At 42.9% G+C, this 15,838-nt stretch overlaps 1 protein-coding gene across 1 annotated transcript; it reads left to right on the forward strand.

Moving 5' to 3' along the window:
* Window positions 1-5,084: 5,084 nt before the first annotated feature.
* LOC103535304 lies at window positions 5,085-15,617 on the forward strand. The gene is made up of 11 exons (XM_030457728.1): window positions 5,085-5,336; window positions 7,447-7,581; window positions 8,675-8,799; window positions 9,612-9,680; window positions 10,117-10,230; window positions 11,049-11,164; window positions 11,486-11,541; window positions 12,946-12,998; window positions 13,599-13,726; window positions 14,175-14,331; window positions 15,362-15,617. The coding sequence occupies exons 1-11, from the start codon at window positions 5,166-5,168 to the stop codon at window positions 15,483-15,485; spliced, it is 1,248 nt and encodes a 415-aa protein (XP_030313588.1). The 5' UTR covers window positions 5,085-5,165; the 3' UTR covers window positions 15,486-15,617.
* The last annotated feature ends 221 nt before the right edge of the window (window positions 15,618-15,838 follow it).

The raw sequence follows: 15,838 nt of genomic DNA on the forward strand, positions 1-15,838 counted from the left end.
CTCCTCAAAGGTTTTTGGGCTACATCAAATAGTCATGGAATGCTTTGGGAAGAAACCTTGAAGATCATCTACTTCCAATCCCCTCCCACCAGCCCAGGTTGCTCCAAGCCCCATCCAACCAGGCCTGAAACATCAGGGATGGGGCAGCCACAACCTGTTCCAGTGTCTCCATCCTCACTGTCAAGGCTTTTTTCCTAATGTCTACCCTGAATCTCTGCTCTTCCAGCTTAAATCCATTCCTCCTTGTGCCATTTTTCTGTGCCCTTGTCAAAGTCCTTTCCTCTGGGTCCTCTTCAGGTCCTTGAAAGCTGCTGTAAGGAATCCCCAGATCTGACAGCTGCTCCAAACAGACATTCCCCCCCACCTCAGCTTTTCAAATAACCACGATTTTAGTATAAAACTGGATTTGTAAGCTGAGGTTGTAAGGAGGTGGATGCCAGCATCTTCTTTCAAGTTAAAAGTGATAAAACAAGAGGAAATGGCCTCAAGTTGTGCCAGGAGGGGTTTAGGTTGGACATTGGGAACAATTCCTTCATGGAAAGGGTTGCTGGTTGAGTCTCCATCCCTGGGGGTGTTTAAGCGTGTGTAAATGTGGTGCTGAGGGCCATGGTTTAGTGGTGGCCTTGGTGGTGCTGGGTTAAGGGTTGGACTGTATGGTTTTAAAGGTCTTTTCCAACCAAAATGATTCTCTGAATCAGTGCCACAGAATCACAGAATTTTTTCAGCCACAGACACCTGAAACACATCCCTGCCTCCATCTCTTTCAAGCTTACATCCCCAGCAGTGTTGCACAATCCATCAGCAGAACATCTACCCACACCTGAAAAAAAATACAGATCCAGTGGGTTTTACTTCAGTCCTTCCCTGAAGAGTTTTTTCTTTATGTCCTACACTCAGTCTTACAGTGATATTTCTTTATGGTCCCTCATCACTTCAGGGAGTCTCAGGAGGTTTATGTGGGCCCCAAATTGAGAGCCTGTTCTGTGGCTTTTTATTAGATTTGGTGAACCTAGACTTCATCATCTGTCTTTGAATTAGGCTATTAATTTAGTAGAAGTACTACTAGTAGAAATACTACTCCATGATAATCATTCAGTGTTTTTCACTGCGTATTAGGAAAAATAGGCATCCAGTAGCTGTAAAAATGAGATGCAAAATATCAAATCTTGCAGTGTGTGAGCTGATGATACATTCAAAACACATAAAGACAAAAAAGCTGAAGAAAAACAGAAATTACAGCAGCTGGGGCATGCTTCTGCATCTTGTTTTTTTCTTGCAGCATGACCACCATCTAGTGGGACATAGGCAGCAAGTGCCTAAGGCATGGTGCATAAGTACAATAAAATCCAGCTTTCTATGTGTCTCTGTGTGTTTCCACTTCTTGTTTGGTTCTTGGTTTTTTTTGGTTTGGTTTGGTTTTTTTTTTCTTTTCATTTTTGCATATCAGGGACTTCAGAAAAGCTTGGGGTTTTGTGCAGTTTTCTATTTCCCATCAGCTGGGTTTTATATACTGAAAGAAATTAGTCAGTGCCAATGTCCCTGATACTCAGAGTATATAAACATTTATAGACACAAAATCACCAGAGCTGATCCTTCTCCCTCCACGTTTTCCCTGAATGTAACTAATATGTCATTTATCCAGCAATAAAAACAAAATGAAGGAGGGGATTTGGGGGGGACACATCCTTATGGGGGTGCAGGGCCAGTTATAGTGAACATAACCCTTGAGAAAACCCAAATGTGTCCCATTCCCTGTGTGTTGATGGCCAATACCTGACAGTAACCCAGAAGTTGCCAAAAGATGAGGTGCTATGTTGCATTTTTTTAGCAGTCCCAAGCACAGAGGACTGTGCCTGTTGTCACACCCAGGAGGTTGTCTGCTTCAGCAGTTCCCAAGTGTGCCTTGTCAGGAAGAGCTTCCAATTCCGTGGATGTTTTGCAGTCTTTTTAGATGGAACTGATATTTAATAACTTGTCAGCACAGTGTAGCACAGGGTTTGTCCACTGGATGGTGCATCGTTTATTTATTTCTGCAGCCCTGGGGCACCCAAAATAGCTTTAATGATGCTGCCCCTGTGACACTGGCAAACAACATATCCCCAGGTGCTGATGCAGGGAGGAAAGGTGTACAGACAAGGCAGTAATCTGAGAATTTTTTAATCACACATAAAATGCCATGTAACTTAAACCCAGGCTGCAGCCAGAGGATTCTCTCCTGGATTTGAAGTTTCCTGAAGCACCGACATGCCTGGGTCTCATGCTGCAGCTCTGAGTCTAGCACTTAGTTCTGGATGTGGTTCTGAAAAATCAGTTTTGTTTGCAGCACTCTGAGGAGGAGAGGTCATGGTGGTTTTCTCCTGGCTTTGATTTCTGCTCAAACACTGTGAGAGAGACTGGGTAGATCCACACAGCAAATACAGTCAGTGCTCACTGCAGCACAAAGATCTGGAAAACCAGTTTGGGCTTCAGAGCTAAACATAGTCTGATTTTGCAGGCCCTTGATTTCTGAGAGTGCCAAAATCTTTATTCTGGTGGAATAAAGTGCTAACACACAAAAGTCCTTTGTCAGGCAGATGGATTTAGAAGAGGCAACACTGTTTAAAATGTTCATGATGTAATGAGAAGCTTGACAGCAAGTACTGGGGATGCTTAAGAACACGTTCACAAATTTATACTAACCAGAAAATCTTAAATTCATCTAGCTTTGTTCTCTGTATTTTTAGTGCCAGGCATCAGTTGCAGGCTCCTCGTTTCCTCCTGAACTTAAAAACAAACAAATCAGTTGAATATTTTCCTCCTCAATTTTTCACTAAGCGTGTGGAGCAGATCTAAGACTTATTTTATATATGCACAGCGTTGTCTTTTGCCATGCTCAAAACATTACCAGACATGTCAGGACTTTGGTTCTTCTGCAAGTCCTGCTGGTTTGGAATCCATTTCCACAGCAAACAATATTGCCAAGATAAATTGTTTGCCAGAGATAACTTCAAGTCCTCAAACAAATTACCTAAGAAATGTTGAAACATAATGCTGCCTGAAGCAAATTGTTTCCATGCTTCCTGTCCTGGTAGGAAGGAACAAAGCTTATCTCTGTTATAGATTCCATAGAGACAGCCACAATACCTTAACCAATGCCTTGTTTAGACTATGGGAGTTTTTGAATACTTCACATATCAGAGGAACATATGAAATATTCATGGCCCATTTATCCTCCCCTCAGAAATGCAAATACTGAAATCCAAGGGATTTGTATAAAGACTCCAAGGCTTCCAGTCAAGCTGCTGAGGGACTGGAGCATGGAAAAAAAGGAAGAATCCACAAGAATCTTTTTTATATACCCATACATCTCAAGGAGATGCTGCTGAGGGATCAATTATGCATCTGTGTAAAGTCCCAAAGGTTTGTCATTGGCGTGGATATTTCCCCTTGAGTTTTGCTTGGTGTCAATACTCTCTTTACATTTTAACTAAGAATAAAAGTTGTTTTTCACAACACCTTCCCCTTGCAGCCTTTCTCTGGACTTCACCTCAGCTGTGCTGCATGTGCAGAGTGATAACATTGTGACACATCTCCTATTTTTAGGCCATTTTCGGTATCTCCACAAAACAATTTAAGGAAGAAAAATAACTTCATTATCTCTCTGGCTCTCTGCCTGCTCTGCGTGGCTGACTTTGAGATGAGCCCCTTCAACACTGGCTGAAGGAATGATAATTTTGAACCTCATTGCCTTCATCCTTCTGCTTTTTAGTTCTACTTTTGATTTTATCTGGTCCGTGGATAGCAGTAAAGCCAGACAGAACAGTTGTGCCTGGTCTCAGAAAAGGGGAGGTTTTCAAGAAGAAGGTAAAAGGAACATCCCAAGCCACTAAAGGCTTTTGAAGGGTACATAAAAACATGATCAGAGAGGCAGAGAGAGTGAACATCAGTATCACAAGCCTCAGTAAAGGACAAAAAGGAGCATCAGGGAAAAGGAGGTAATTAAAAACAAGCTCCATTCAGAAAAAACCAGAAAGAACCATAGGCATGGAGCTGTTAAACACAAACCACAGCAGAGGATTGAGGGACAGTTGAGAGAAAGCATAAAAACAGACAATAAATGAGTTTTCAAATAACAGGAAATCCTGTGGGAAGGCTGTAGGGCTAACAGAGAGTCAAAACACACAGAAGAGAGCATGGATTCCAAGAGCCCCATCTTTCTCCCACGCAAGATCAGCCTCATTTCAACCAGTCCTGAGAGGCTGAGTTTATGTTATTGCAGGGAACTGAGGCTAAATGCTTGCTGGTTGCAATAGGAACACAAAGATCTATTGTGCAGCTGGCCAAAAGCCTTCAAAAATTATGGCTTCTAGAAATGGGACCCACAAGAGATGCTGAAGAGTGTGTGCTGCTAGTTTTTTTCCTGGTGCCATGGGCTGCCAAGCCTGTGCCCTGCCCATTGGCAGTGGGAACAAGGAAAAAACCCTCTTGGGCTGAGAACCCAATAAAACTGGGTCAGAAACCTATAGGAACTGCAATCCAAAGAGCTGGGAGCACCCATAACCTTCAGCCTCATACCCCTCCCCAGTAACTCTAAGGGGAAGACCCCAAACCCCACCTCTCCTGCACCCAATCTCTCCCCCATCCAATCTTGGGGATTTCTTAGTGACTTGGCTGGGTGTCTCCTGGGGAAGTGCCTGAACTTCTTCTTGGGCTTCAATGCAGCTGGGTGAAAGGTGCACTGAGATGGAGTTTCTCAGGAAAGGAAGAAAAAAAATTAAAATGAGGAAAACAAAATGAAACAGGAAAAAAAACCACCAAACAAATTGGAAAAAAAAACAAATAATAGAATAAAACAAAGTAAAATGACAAAATGAAAAAAAATAGAAAGAAATAAATTAAAAAATAAAGTACAATGAGATGAGATATAATCAAGTAAAATAAAATAAAGTAAAATAAAAAAAAATAAAGTTAAAGAAGGGAAAAAAAAAAGGGGGGGGGGGGGAATAAAAGAAAACGAAACAAAACAAAACAAATGCAATTTCCCTGGATGACCTCATCACGCCAAGAACCGGGACACGAAACGGAAACGATGGGTCCCGTGTCCCGGGGCGGAGAGCGGCCCCGAGGCGGGGTTTGGCGGTCCCGCTCCGCGCTTCCCCGCGCTCCGTTCCGCGCCCCGCTCCGCGATGCGGACGCTGCTCGGGGTGCGGCGGGCGGGCGGCCCCGGCGCTTGTGTCCCTCTGAAGCGCTGGGTCCTGGGCTGGCTCCTGCTTTTCCACGGTGCTTGGAGGCAGCGGGTGGCCGGGGGAAGTCCCGCCGAGCCCCGGCGGCCACGTCCGCTCCGTCCCGACCCCCACGTGAGTGTCCCTCCCCTGGCATCCCAAATCTTGGGATCCCCTTCCCCGGCAGCCCCTTCCTTAGGGTCCTTCCTAGGACACCCCTCTCCCCCATCCTTGCCACCCCTGACTCCCCATGGGACACCGTCCCGAGGACCCTCAGCCCCCAGTTGCTGATCCTTGAGGTCCCTTCCAACCTGACATTCTAGGATTCTTTTTTATGACCCCTCATTCCCTAGGACACACATTCACCCACAACCCATTCCCGTGGACCTGTACCCCCGTGGACCTACACCCCCTCCCTCTGCAGAACCCACCTCCCTGAGGACCTTGCACCCCCCATCCCCTCCCAGGACCTGCATCCCACAGGAGCCCCCCTAGCACTCCCTGCCACCTCACCCATAAATCCTCAGTTCACCCATGAATCCCAAGTTCTTCCCCCATCCAACACATCCCAAGGAGGGCAGGGTGGGGATGTCACCTTGGCTGTGCCTTCCAGAGGAAAAAAAAAGCCTCAGATCAGACCAGGTGATAACTGGGGGAAAAAGCAGGCACATTATGGGGCACAGAAGCCTTTTGTTTTATCACACTTGGTGAATTTAATCTAGTTTTCCAACTCTACCTCTCTGCTTCATAAATAATAAAACCTCTGTCAACAACCTGTACCTTGCTTGTGTATTTATGGTCCCCCAAAAAATCCTCACTGTGCCTAACAGGGAGGTTTGGGTGAGCTTTGCTGTGTCATTTGGTGAGAAGGGAAAGCAGAAAGGCTGATGAGACAGGATTTCCCTTGCTTTTCCTCTCCTCATCAAGATTTTCCTTTCAGATTTTGCATCCTAAGGCATTTTTGTGAAAAATCAACTTCTTGGTAACATTTTCCTGCAGCCTTCTGGGAATCCAGAAGTCAAATTATTTAACAAAATACACAGAGGCTTCTGATGAACCTTAAAAAAAAAGCAAAAAAAAAAAAGCTGTTTTCTTTAGTGTTTCCTTTCTACTAATTAAGCTGCTTCTTGGAGTATTTTGAAGTGTTTTGCCAACCTTGAACCAAATTTGATAGGGCAGGAGTGGCACCACCTTCCAAACCAAACTGACACCCAAAGGAGTTTCAGATATAGCCCAGGAGGCATTGATTTCCTCTGTGTTCCTACAAGCAGCAGCACTGGAGCAACACCTACAAATAAGGTCTAAAAATAAATCTGAAAAATACTTCCAGAAATTATATCTTTGAATTTTTATATTGGTATCCAATGTATTTGTGTGTTCCCAGACTCTGTGCCCTCAAAATTCCCTTTTATATCTATGCACAAGGCCAATAACCAGCTAATTTTAGGACCTTTTTTGCATTTTGTAGTAAATAATTTAGAAGCTGAACTTCATCCGTGCCCCAATAAATTTTAATTTCCACCTTCTGGCTTTTAAAACTTCCTTTTGAGTGAGTTCTGCACAAGTATGAGAAAATACCCATCTGAATTGGAAGCTGTGGACTTCTGTGCCTAACACTTGTTGAGATTTGGGATTTTAACTGGCCCTAAACCAGCCTAACTCCTAACCATGTTAGTAAAGTGCTGGGTTTCCTATGGCTTTCCTTCTTTCTCTTAATTTTCCCTTTTAATTCTATGTTTCCCTCAAGTTTAAATCATCCTACACACGATTTGGAGCTAGCTGGGGAAACAGCATGTTTGGGGATAATTTTCTTCCTTGGCAGACACTCAATTTTTGAGGACACATTAAATAAGAATTTTGATCTAGGGAACTTAACATTGTAAATTATTCATCTTAATTCAGAGAATATTTTTTCTGGTCCATGGCTGTCATGCAGTAATTATATTCCCTCTCTAAAGCTGCTCCTCCTCTCCTCCCTCTTTTCTTGCAGAAGGAAAGGGACAAATAAGAAAGAAAAAAATGCTTTTGGCTCAGTGAATGATGTATTGTACACCAGATTAATTTGGTTTTAATCTGGACTCACTTGGGTTGTCCTGTTCCATGAATGAGACTTCACTGCTGAGACCAAAACTCCGTGGCTCTTTGGTGCAAGTAAAAATTGAAAGGAAAATTTCATTCCTAAGAAGAAACCCACGGAAAACCCAAACAATTACCATCTCCCCCTTCCAACTTTCCCTTTCCTTAGGCACTGGATTCAGTTTACTTCACTGGCTTTGCAGAGACCAACAAGACCTTCGTGGTTGCTCGTCTTGCCAAACGTCCTAATGGGACGTGTGAGATGTGGCTCTTCCTGAGGGTGGATGGAGAAGGAGACTTTGAAGTAAGTGCTGGATGTGGGATGGCATCCAAGAGAAGTGCTGAACTCTTGTCTTGAACCTGCCTTGGGATCCCAGGGAAAAATTCATGTTCATCATCATTGTGTTAACATCATCATTGTGTTCATCATCATGGTGTTAACATCCTGACAGGGAGATGTTGGTGCTGTGAAGTAGTAGAACTGACCAAATTACTGGTTGTGTCTCATTTTTTAAGTAGGTGTCTGGCAGTGGGTCCCTTTTTTCTCCATAATGTGCAGCATGTGGATAGTAAGTTACTTTGTATGATTATGGTTGATTTTTTTCCCTTTATTAATGAGCTAATACTATAAAAAAATCATTGTGGAATTGCCTCTTGCAAAGAAAAAGAGAAGTTTTTAGAATGTACATCTTTGGTCTTGCTAAAAACCAGTATTAATCATATATTTTTATTGTGGATTTTCATTTTAATAACTGCAGAGTAAAGAAGGAGGAAGATCTGACATAAATCCCTTTGAACTCAACTATCTCCATAAATGTGTTTTGCTGAAGAAGTCATGATCTGAAAAGACTGGAGACTCCCTATTTGTAGAAAATTAAAACAAAGAAAATTGATGTGTTATTTGGTTTTCTGGTAACATTTAGTATAACAACACTAAATACTGTGGCTTTGTTAGAACTGCCAGCCAAGTTCAGGACCTTCTCAGATCCTTCCCTTCCAGAAAGGTGGCAGCTGTAGGAATCAAGACATATTTTTCAAAAAACAGCTGAAGAGTTTAGGGACCTGGCATGCATTAAAAATTTAAATCATTTCAGAAGTTCACAAAATTCAGTATAAAAATAAATTTCTCCCCAGAACCCTGTATCAGCTTTGCTCCAGGCTCACCAGTGTAAGGAGCAGAGCTCTTGCACAAATAATTCCGTTTTATTGTCTGAAACAATAATGTGTTATCCAATAATTCAGGTGTTTTAGGTACATATTTCCTTCTGTAATACCTGCAGGTAGAACTGAGAAGCCATTTCAATCAAATGTTTCTCCTGCAGAGAACCATCAAAGCAGGAATTCACCTGTGTTGCCTCCCACAAATGAACCAAACAAATGTTTTCCTGTCTTTTCAGCACCCACAGCATCCAAACATGATGGTGAGTGATGACTCTGAAGAGATTTGGAGTGCAGGAGGGCTCACTATTGAATACTTAGAGCCCCAAGCAAGCTGGAAAATAAGTTTCAATGGATTACTCAGGTAAGCAGCACTTGAGTTTCATCTAGCTACACTTAAGACCAAAGCTTTTTGAATGCTATCTGGAAATATATTTAACTGATTGGAACCAAAACCTATTTGTTAGCAATAGCACACGTGGATTTTTATGGAATGAAACTACAGCTTGTAATATCTACGTCCAGTTCTGGGCCCCTCAGTTTAAGAAGGATGTAGAGGTCCTGGAACAGGTCCAAAAGAGGGCAACCAGGCTGGTGAAGGGACTTGAGCACAGGCCCTATGAGGAGAGGCTGAGAGAGCTGGGGCTGTTCAGCCTGAGGAAGAGGAGGCTCAGGGGAGACCTCATTGCTGTCTACAACTACCTGAAAGGAGGCTGTAGCGAGGTGGGAACTGGACTCTTTTCACAGACGACCTTCAACAAGACAAGAGGACACAGTCTTAAGTTGTGCCAGGGGAGGTTTAGGTTAGATATTAGAAAGAATTTCTTCACAGAGAAGGTGATCAGGCTATGGAATGGACTGCCCGGTGAGGTGGTAGATTCTCCGTCCCTGGAGACATTTAAAAAGAGACTGGATGTGGCACTCAGTGCCATGGTCTAGCAACTGCTCCGGTGGGTCAAGGGTTGGACTAGATGATCTCTGAGGTCCCTTCCAACCTGGCTAATTCTATGATTCTATGATCCAGACCTACCTACAAGCTGTAGGTTTGTAACACAGCATTGCTACCCTGCACACAATAGCATCATTCTCCTTCAGTGTTTCCTACTGTATAACATGGAAAAAATGTTTTGTTGTCTGTTTAGGAGTGATGTAAAATTCCAGTGCTTTGCCTTGCAGAAAAGGACCCTACAGGCAGCAGTGGAGTGAAGAAGAAGGTGAACTTGTACCAGTGAAATTCTCTTTACAGTAAGAGAATTTACCTTTTGCTTTGGGGTCTCTAGGGAGTTCATTGTTAATGATTTGGTTACTGTTTTCAAAGGGTCATGTGCATAAAGTTACACATGAAGCCATTGCCTTTTCTTCTTCTTTATGGACTCCATTTGTCTGATAAAAAATGATTTGCTGACAAAGTAGTAGAAATGCTGCCTTGGTACCTCTGACCAACTTCCATGAGAGAAAGCAGCTTCTCCTCCTAGGAAATCTGTTAACCAGTGCAGGCCATTTTTTCTTGGTTTCCTTTTGGTTGCTTTCTTGAAAAGCAGTAACATTTAAAATGACAAAAATCAGAACTTCCCTATAATACCAATGTACAAAGATTGCCATTGTCAGAGTAGCAAGTGCACAACTTGGCCTGGCATGACCCAAAAGCTAATAATGTCTTTTATTTTTTCCCCTCTTCTAGCTGGAAGAACTTCACTGAAGTCTTTAACTTTAATACTGACAGTCACCCCAGCACATCTGCACCTGCTTTTGCCCAAGAACCTTGGACCATCAAGTTCTTCCAGAGGGTCAAAAAGTGAGAGGCAAGACTAATTTCTTCTAGGGTTACTAGTAACTTTTCTACACATCTTTTCAGGGGTGATTTTAGAAGGTGGGCTTATTTTGAAGTGATCTAATAGAGGACATGACTCCTGTCAGGTCTTGCCTGGTGTCTCCTCCCAGCAGACCTGGCAACCTCTAAGGCCACACACTGGATCTTCCTCATACACAGGAGAGGGTCCTGCCCAAAGTTTGGGTTTATAAAACCTTGAGCATTAGGAATATTTCTTATTTTGTCCCTTTTTTTTTTTTTTTTCATTGCTAGCAACCTGGTGTAGGCCTCTTCCAAAACAGTGCAGGTATGTCTAAGCACTGAATTGAGTCATGTGAAAGAGGGCTAAAGTGGGCATTTTAATTACTCTTCAAGGTTCAGGGAGCTGAAAATACAGCAACAAAATATGAATAACAATAGGGCTTGTTTAATAGTAGCAGAAAACGTGCATCATTAGGATGTTGTGTTTGGTGGTTCCTGCTGAATTGTAAGCAGCAGCTCTTTAGCAGCATTTTTTTTTACAGCATTTTTTAACAGCTCTTTTACAGCCTTTTTTTCAGACAAAGTGCATTTTTTTAATTTCTCAGGGTGGGAATTTGCTGCTGTTTCATTCTCAGGAATCTCATAGACATAGAACAACAGTTGGGAAATATAAAAGTGATTCCTAGTATGTCAAATCTGCCATAGCCACAACCCCGAAGTCTCTCCTTCACTCTTGGGATTCAAGTCCATCAGATAAGTGACATTGTGGCCATCCTGATTTTGATTTTGCCTGTGTCAATTCCCTCTTTTCTTTCTCTCAGACAAAGGGAACAACATTTCCGACACGAGCAGTGGGGCCAGGCTGTTGGAGAAATTGAAATAGAAAATGGAGAGAAAACCAAACTTTCCCTCAAAGGCATTCGGAGCCACTCTTATGGTAACTGCACCAGAAATAATTCCCTCCCTTGGCTGCCTTCACCATGCCTGGTACTGGCAGGACACTGGGACTAAAGATTATCTTTAAAAATAACCAATTCCATGACTGGCTATGAAGTTAAGACATTCCAGGGGAAATACTCCTGTTTTAGGGACATGCATATGCTCATCATGTAATCAATCACTGGATATCTCTTTCCCCAAAGTTAGTGTCAAGTCAGCTACTATTAATATAATTCAATTATACTTATAATTAATATAATTCAAGTTTCCCAGCAATGGTGAAGTTTAGGTTGGGTGATTTTGTTCTTTTTGTTTGCAGGTGTCAGGAACTGGTCTGAGATTCACCGTTATGTCATGATTTTGGCACATTTTGAGGTTGGTAGAAACACATCAAGGTGCTACTGACCCCTGAAACTGGGGGTGTTTCTGAACTTTTCAGTTGTGTTTTAAGTATCCAGAGAAAGGGAATTGGGACCATCCAAGGTCTGCAATCAGGAGTGCAAACTGGTGCCATCATCAGCACACAGTCTTATGTCTGTAAAAAACAGATTTTGCCACACTGGTTGAACCAAAAATTGTTTTGGTAGCTTGAAACTGTTCTGGCTTTTTAAAGAAAAATGAGATTGCAGATTCTCAGCTGCACTGAGGACACAGTGGAGGTGATTCTGTACTGATTCACACTCATTGAGAGCTTGAGGTGCCTGAAGGCATCCTAAGCCTTCGTGACAGCAGGTGGAAAATATTTCTGCCTGTGCTCAGCTCTAATTCTTGGCTTTGCTGTTGTGGCAGAGCTGGAGGAGTGGCAGTGCTGTGGCTGCTGGGAGCACAGAGCCTGGGGAAATGCTGAGTGCTGGTGTTACAACCCCAGCAGATGCTCCTGAACAGGCATTTCCTTTGCCAAGACAGGCATGAAGAAATCTAAACTCTCTGTTATAGGTGGGATGGCAGGAGTTAAGGGTGAATGCAGAATAAAAGTTCTTTTCCCAGATAATATCTTGTTCACACCTTGAAAAATCCCATGTATGTGCAGATCCAGCAGCTGCCTGGGTTCCTTTTCATCAGACTGTACTTTTGGGCTGTAATGTGTACAATCAGGTGGTAACCTCCCCCTTCAGAGCTATTGAGGACTCAACATAACTACAGCTCATTCTTTCCTAATTAAAAGCCATCTGACTTTCTGTTAAAAAGGATTTAAAGTTGATCCCTGATTGAAGTTGGGAGTCTTCACACTCTTGAGTGTCTTCACATCCCCTAACATCACAGCCTAGGCTTAAATTTGCCTTGGAGCAGCCAAAAATGGAGCACAGGGGGCTTCAGGCTCAAGGATGGGAGAGAAATGAATGAAAACCATGAGATCCCATTTCCTTCTTATTTAGGACTTTACCTGCATGCTGCTCTCAGGCATAGAATAATCTAGGTTACAAGAGATGTCTGGCCAAAGCAGGGCCAGCTCTAGTATCTTACCCATCAATTTTGACCATGGCTTGCTGACATCTCTGCATGTTTTATTTCCCTCCTCCTCTTATATCAGTTTGCTGTGGACTTTCTGTTGTCCTTCAAGTCCTTAATTTGTCCTTAATGGGTCTGCTTTGTAGTCTTGGACTCTTGTTTGCATCCAGATTTTCATGGAAGGTGTATTGAAAAGATTTAAGAGGATAAAGTCCTCAAACACTGCATCACTTGGGTTGTATCCAGCATCTTCTTGGCCAGGTCAGTGTATGATCCACACAAATGAGTCCACACTAATAAATCTGGTTTCTCTTTCCCTCTCCCATGCAGGATGGGACTGCAGCACATTTAACAGTTCTCAGTATGCCAGCTACCACAACTAAGTAAGTAACCAAGGAAGTTTATGCTGCTAGAAGTACATTTTAAAGGTGGCAGAAGCTGCTCTGCAGGATGCCTCTCTGCACATTCTTGCTTTGAATCCCTGTGGCCCAATTTCCACCCACAATCTCTTGCTCCTCTCTCTCTCTCCACCTAATTTTCCATTTGCAATTAGTCACAAGGACAGCTTTTACCTTCAGTTACTTCCTTCTCATTCAATTATTCTTTGGCTGATGCAGCTGAAGTACAAATTGAGCAACTCCAGCTCTTTCAGAAGGTGTGTCCATCTGTACTGGAGCATTTTGCAGGGTGTTCTCCCTTCTCAACTGGTGCCTTCTGTATCCAGAAGCTTTAAAACCAACATTCATGGCCAAGAGGGACCAAGTGACCTGTCCCAAACCCACAATCCATCCTGCAAGCCCCATCTTCCCCACAAGCAGGGCTTCCCTCCCTCAGCATTCCCAATATCTCACAATATCACCTTTTTTATTTATTCCTGCTGCTTTCCAGGCTGTGCTCAGCATGCTCAGCTTCCCTAGGAGAATGTGCTGGTCTGTCTGAGCTTTGGTTGAACTTTATTTCTTCTCCATTTCTCTCCCCTTCAGCCTCACTGTAGGTTATGTCTTTTTCCCTGATGGGAGGAAATCTGGCATCGAGTGGTCCAATGCCTCTCTGGCTGAGATTGCTGATGATGGCATCATCAGGGATGAATATGGTGTCAGTTTTACTGCTGGTGAGCTATATGGAGCCCAACTATATCAGGTTTGGGATTTTTGGCATGTGTTTGATGTGGTGGAGCTCAGTGAAATTCCGTGTGATCCTCTGAGTAAATTTAAATGCTAATTAGAGCATCTTAACACCCTGAAACTCTGTGTGTCCATCATGGGGTTAGGGCCAGATGGTTTCTACTTGTGGCAATTGTTGCTTATGCTAATCTGGAGAAATGATGTGATTTTATCCTTTTGAGGTCTCAAATCATCTCCTGAGGTGGATTCAGCTACTTTGGGGCTGCCACTTGGTTAAAGATTTTATTTAATTTCCAGAGCAGATGGGAAAACGATCGCTCTTTAGAAAAGCATAAGCAACCATGCAAAAAGAAAAAGAAAAAAAGAGATTTTTTTTTTTCAGATTAAATACTACTGAAGGTTGGAGTCATTCTTTCCTTTTTACTCTTATCAAAGGTGGCAAGAACTTTGATGTCTCTGCAAGACTGGATAAGCAGGCTTGCCCCGTGGTCTACAATGGCCTGACTGGCAGTGGTGTTTTCCATGAGTGCATTGCAGATTTCCAACTGAATGGCTTAACTCCAGGCTGGGGCTTGGTTGAGTTTTATTACAGGTAAAATAATGAGAGGCAAGAAGAGGTAAAGAATTCCCTTCCTTCTGTATTGACCTATGTGGCTACAGCTGTGTATGTACTTGAAGCAGAAATGCAGAGTCTGGTGTAAAGTTGTTCATTTAATACTTACTGGGTTTATTAAGTTGGCAAACATGATATATACTATTTGAAGAAAAAAAAAAAAGGATTGTGCAAGCCCTTTATACTTGCAGATAAACCATGAGCACTTGTTCAGTTGCTTGTTATAGAGGTTTATGCAGGATTTTATGGATCTCATATAGGTTTATGAGTCCATTCTGGAGACTGTCTTAGGCAATCTGTCACTTTATAAAAATAATGAGTCCTCTCACCCACACAGCAGGCTGACTGTTTACAGAGTGAAATTTGCTCACCCAAGTGTTTGTCAGACAGAAGAGATCAAGGTGCAGAAAATCAATACAGAAATATTTGCCTCTTCTAGGGGAAAGCATTAGAGCAGCAAAATCTGGGCTGCTCAGTAGAGTCCTGTTTCTCCTGCCACGTGGTTGTCACAGTCTTTGATTGGAATCCTTTTTGCTATTGAGCCCTTTCTCTCCTGAAATAAAGAGAAGTTATTTGGTTTGGTTTTTGAAAGTGAAATTCTTGGCAGGCTGGAGGTGACTTTTAGGAGGTTGAGAGCTCAGCTTCTTCTGCAAACCAGTTGCATTTAAAGCACAGAAACCAGTCCACTAAACCCCCACATGCCACTGGTTGAAAACCTTGGCCTGTAGCTGCTGCTCCACTCTTTGGCTAAAACCCAAGTAAAACCCAAACAAAGCACCCTCTACAAGTTCAAGTAGTCCTGGATGTTTCTAGATCACCTCCAAAAAGGCTTAATCTGTCAATGCCAACAAAATTCCTATTGTTAGGAATTGCTGACCCCATGCTAAACTGTGAGATAGGTCCCATCTCATACCTGCTTCCCAATCAAAACCACATTAGGAATTTAAGGGTGGGTTTCTGCTTCTTCCCCCCCTTGCCAACTCAGCATCACTGCTCTTCTTTCTTGCAGGGATGAAGCTGCCCAGCTGGTTCTGAATTTGCAGCTTGGTTCAAAAGCCAAAGGACCCAGTTTTACCTCCTGGCACTCTGTGACTGATGGTTCTCCCCCAGGAGCATTTGCTTTCTCTTTTTGATTTTTTTTTCCTAAGCTGCCAACTCCTCCCCACTTGGAAGAGCAGGAGACTGGGTTATGTGGATCTCTGACCCAATGTAGCAGTTCTTCTGTTCTCTCTGATTTGTTCCTGAAATAAAAGCTCTTTCTTTCAGAACCCTCTGGTTATGAGAGTCATTAAAAAGTGGGAAATAGCTTTGACAGGAGCTCTCACTGCTTTGGTAGTCTTGTCTGAGACCATAAGAAAGCTGGACAGGAGAAAGGAGGAGAAAACACATTTAAATGAGGTGCCCTGTAGGGGTTGCATTATTGACCAGAAATAAGTGATACAAAACCATTTTTCTCTTGTCTGAAGAGAAGCCAGGGACTGGTAGT

This window comes from Calypte anna, chromosome 11 (assembly GCF_003957555.1).
Source record: "Calypte anna isolate BGI_N300 chromosome 11, bCalAnn1_v1.p, whole genome shotgun sequence".
Classification (NCBI taxonomy): Eukaryota; Metazoa; Chordata; class Aves; order Apodiformes; family Trochilidae; genus Calypte; species Calypte anna.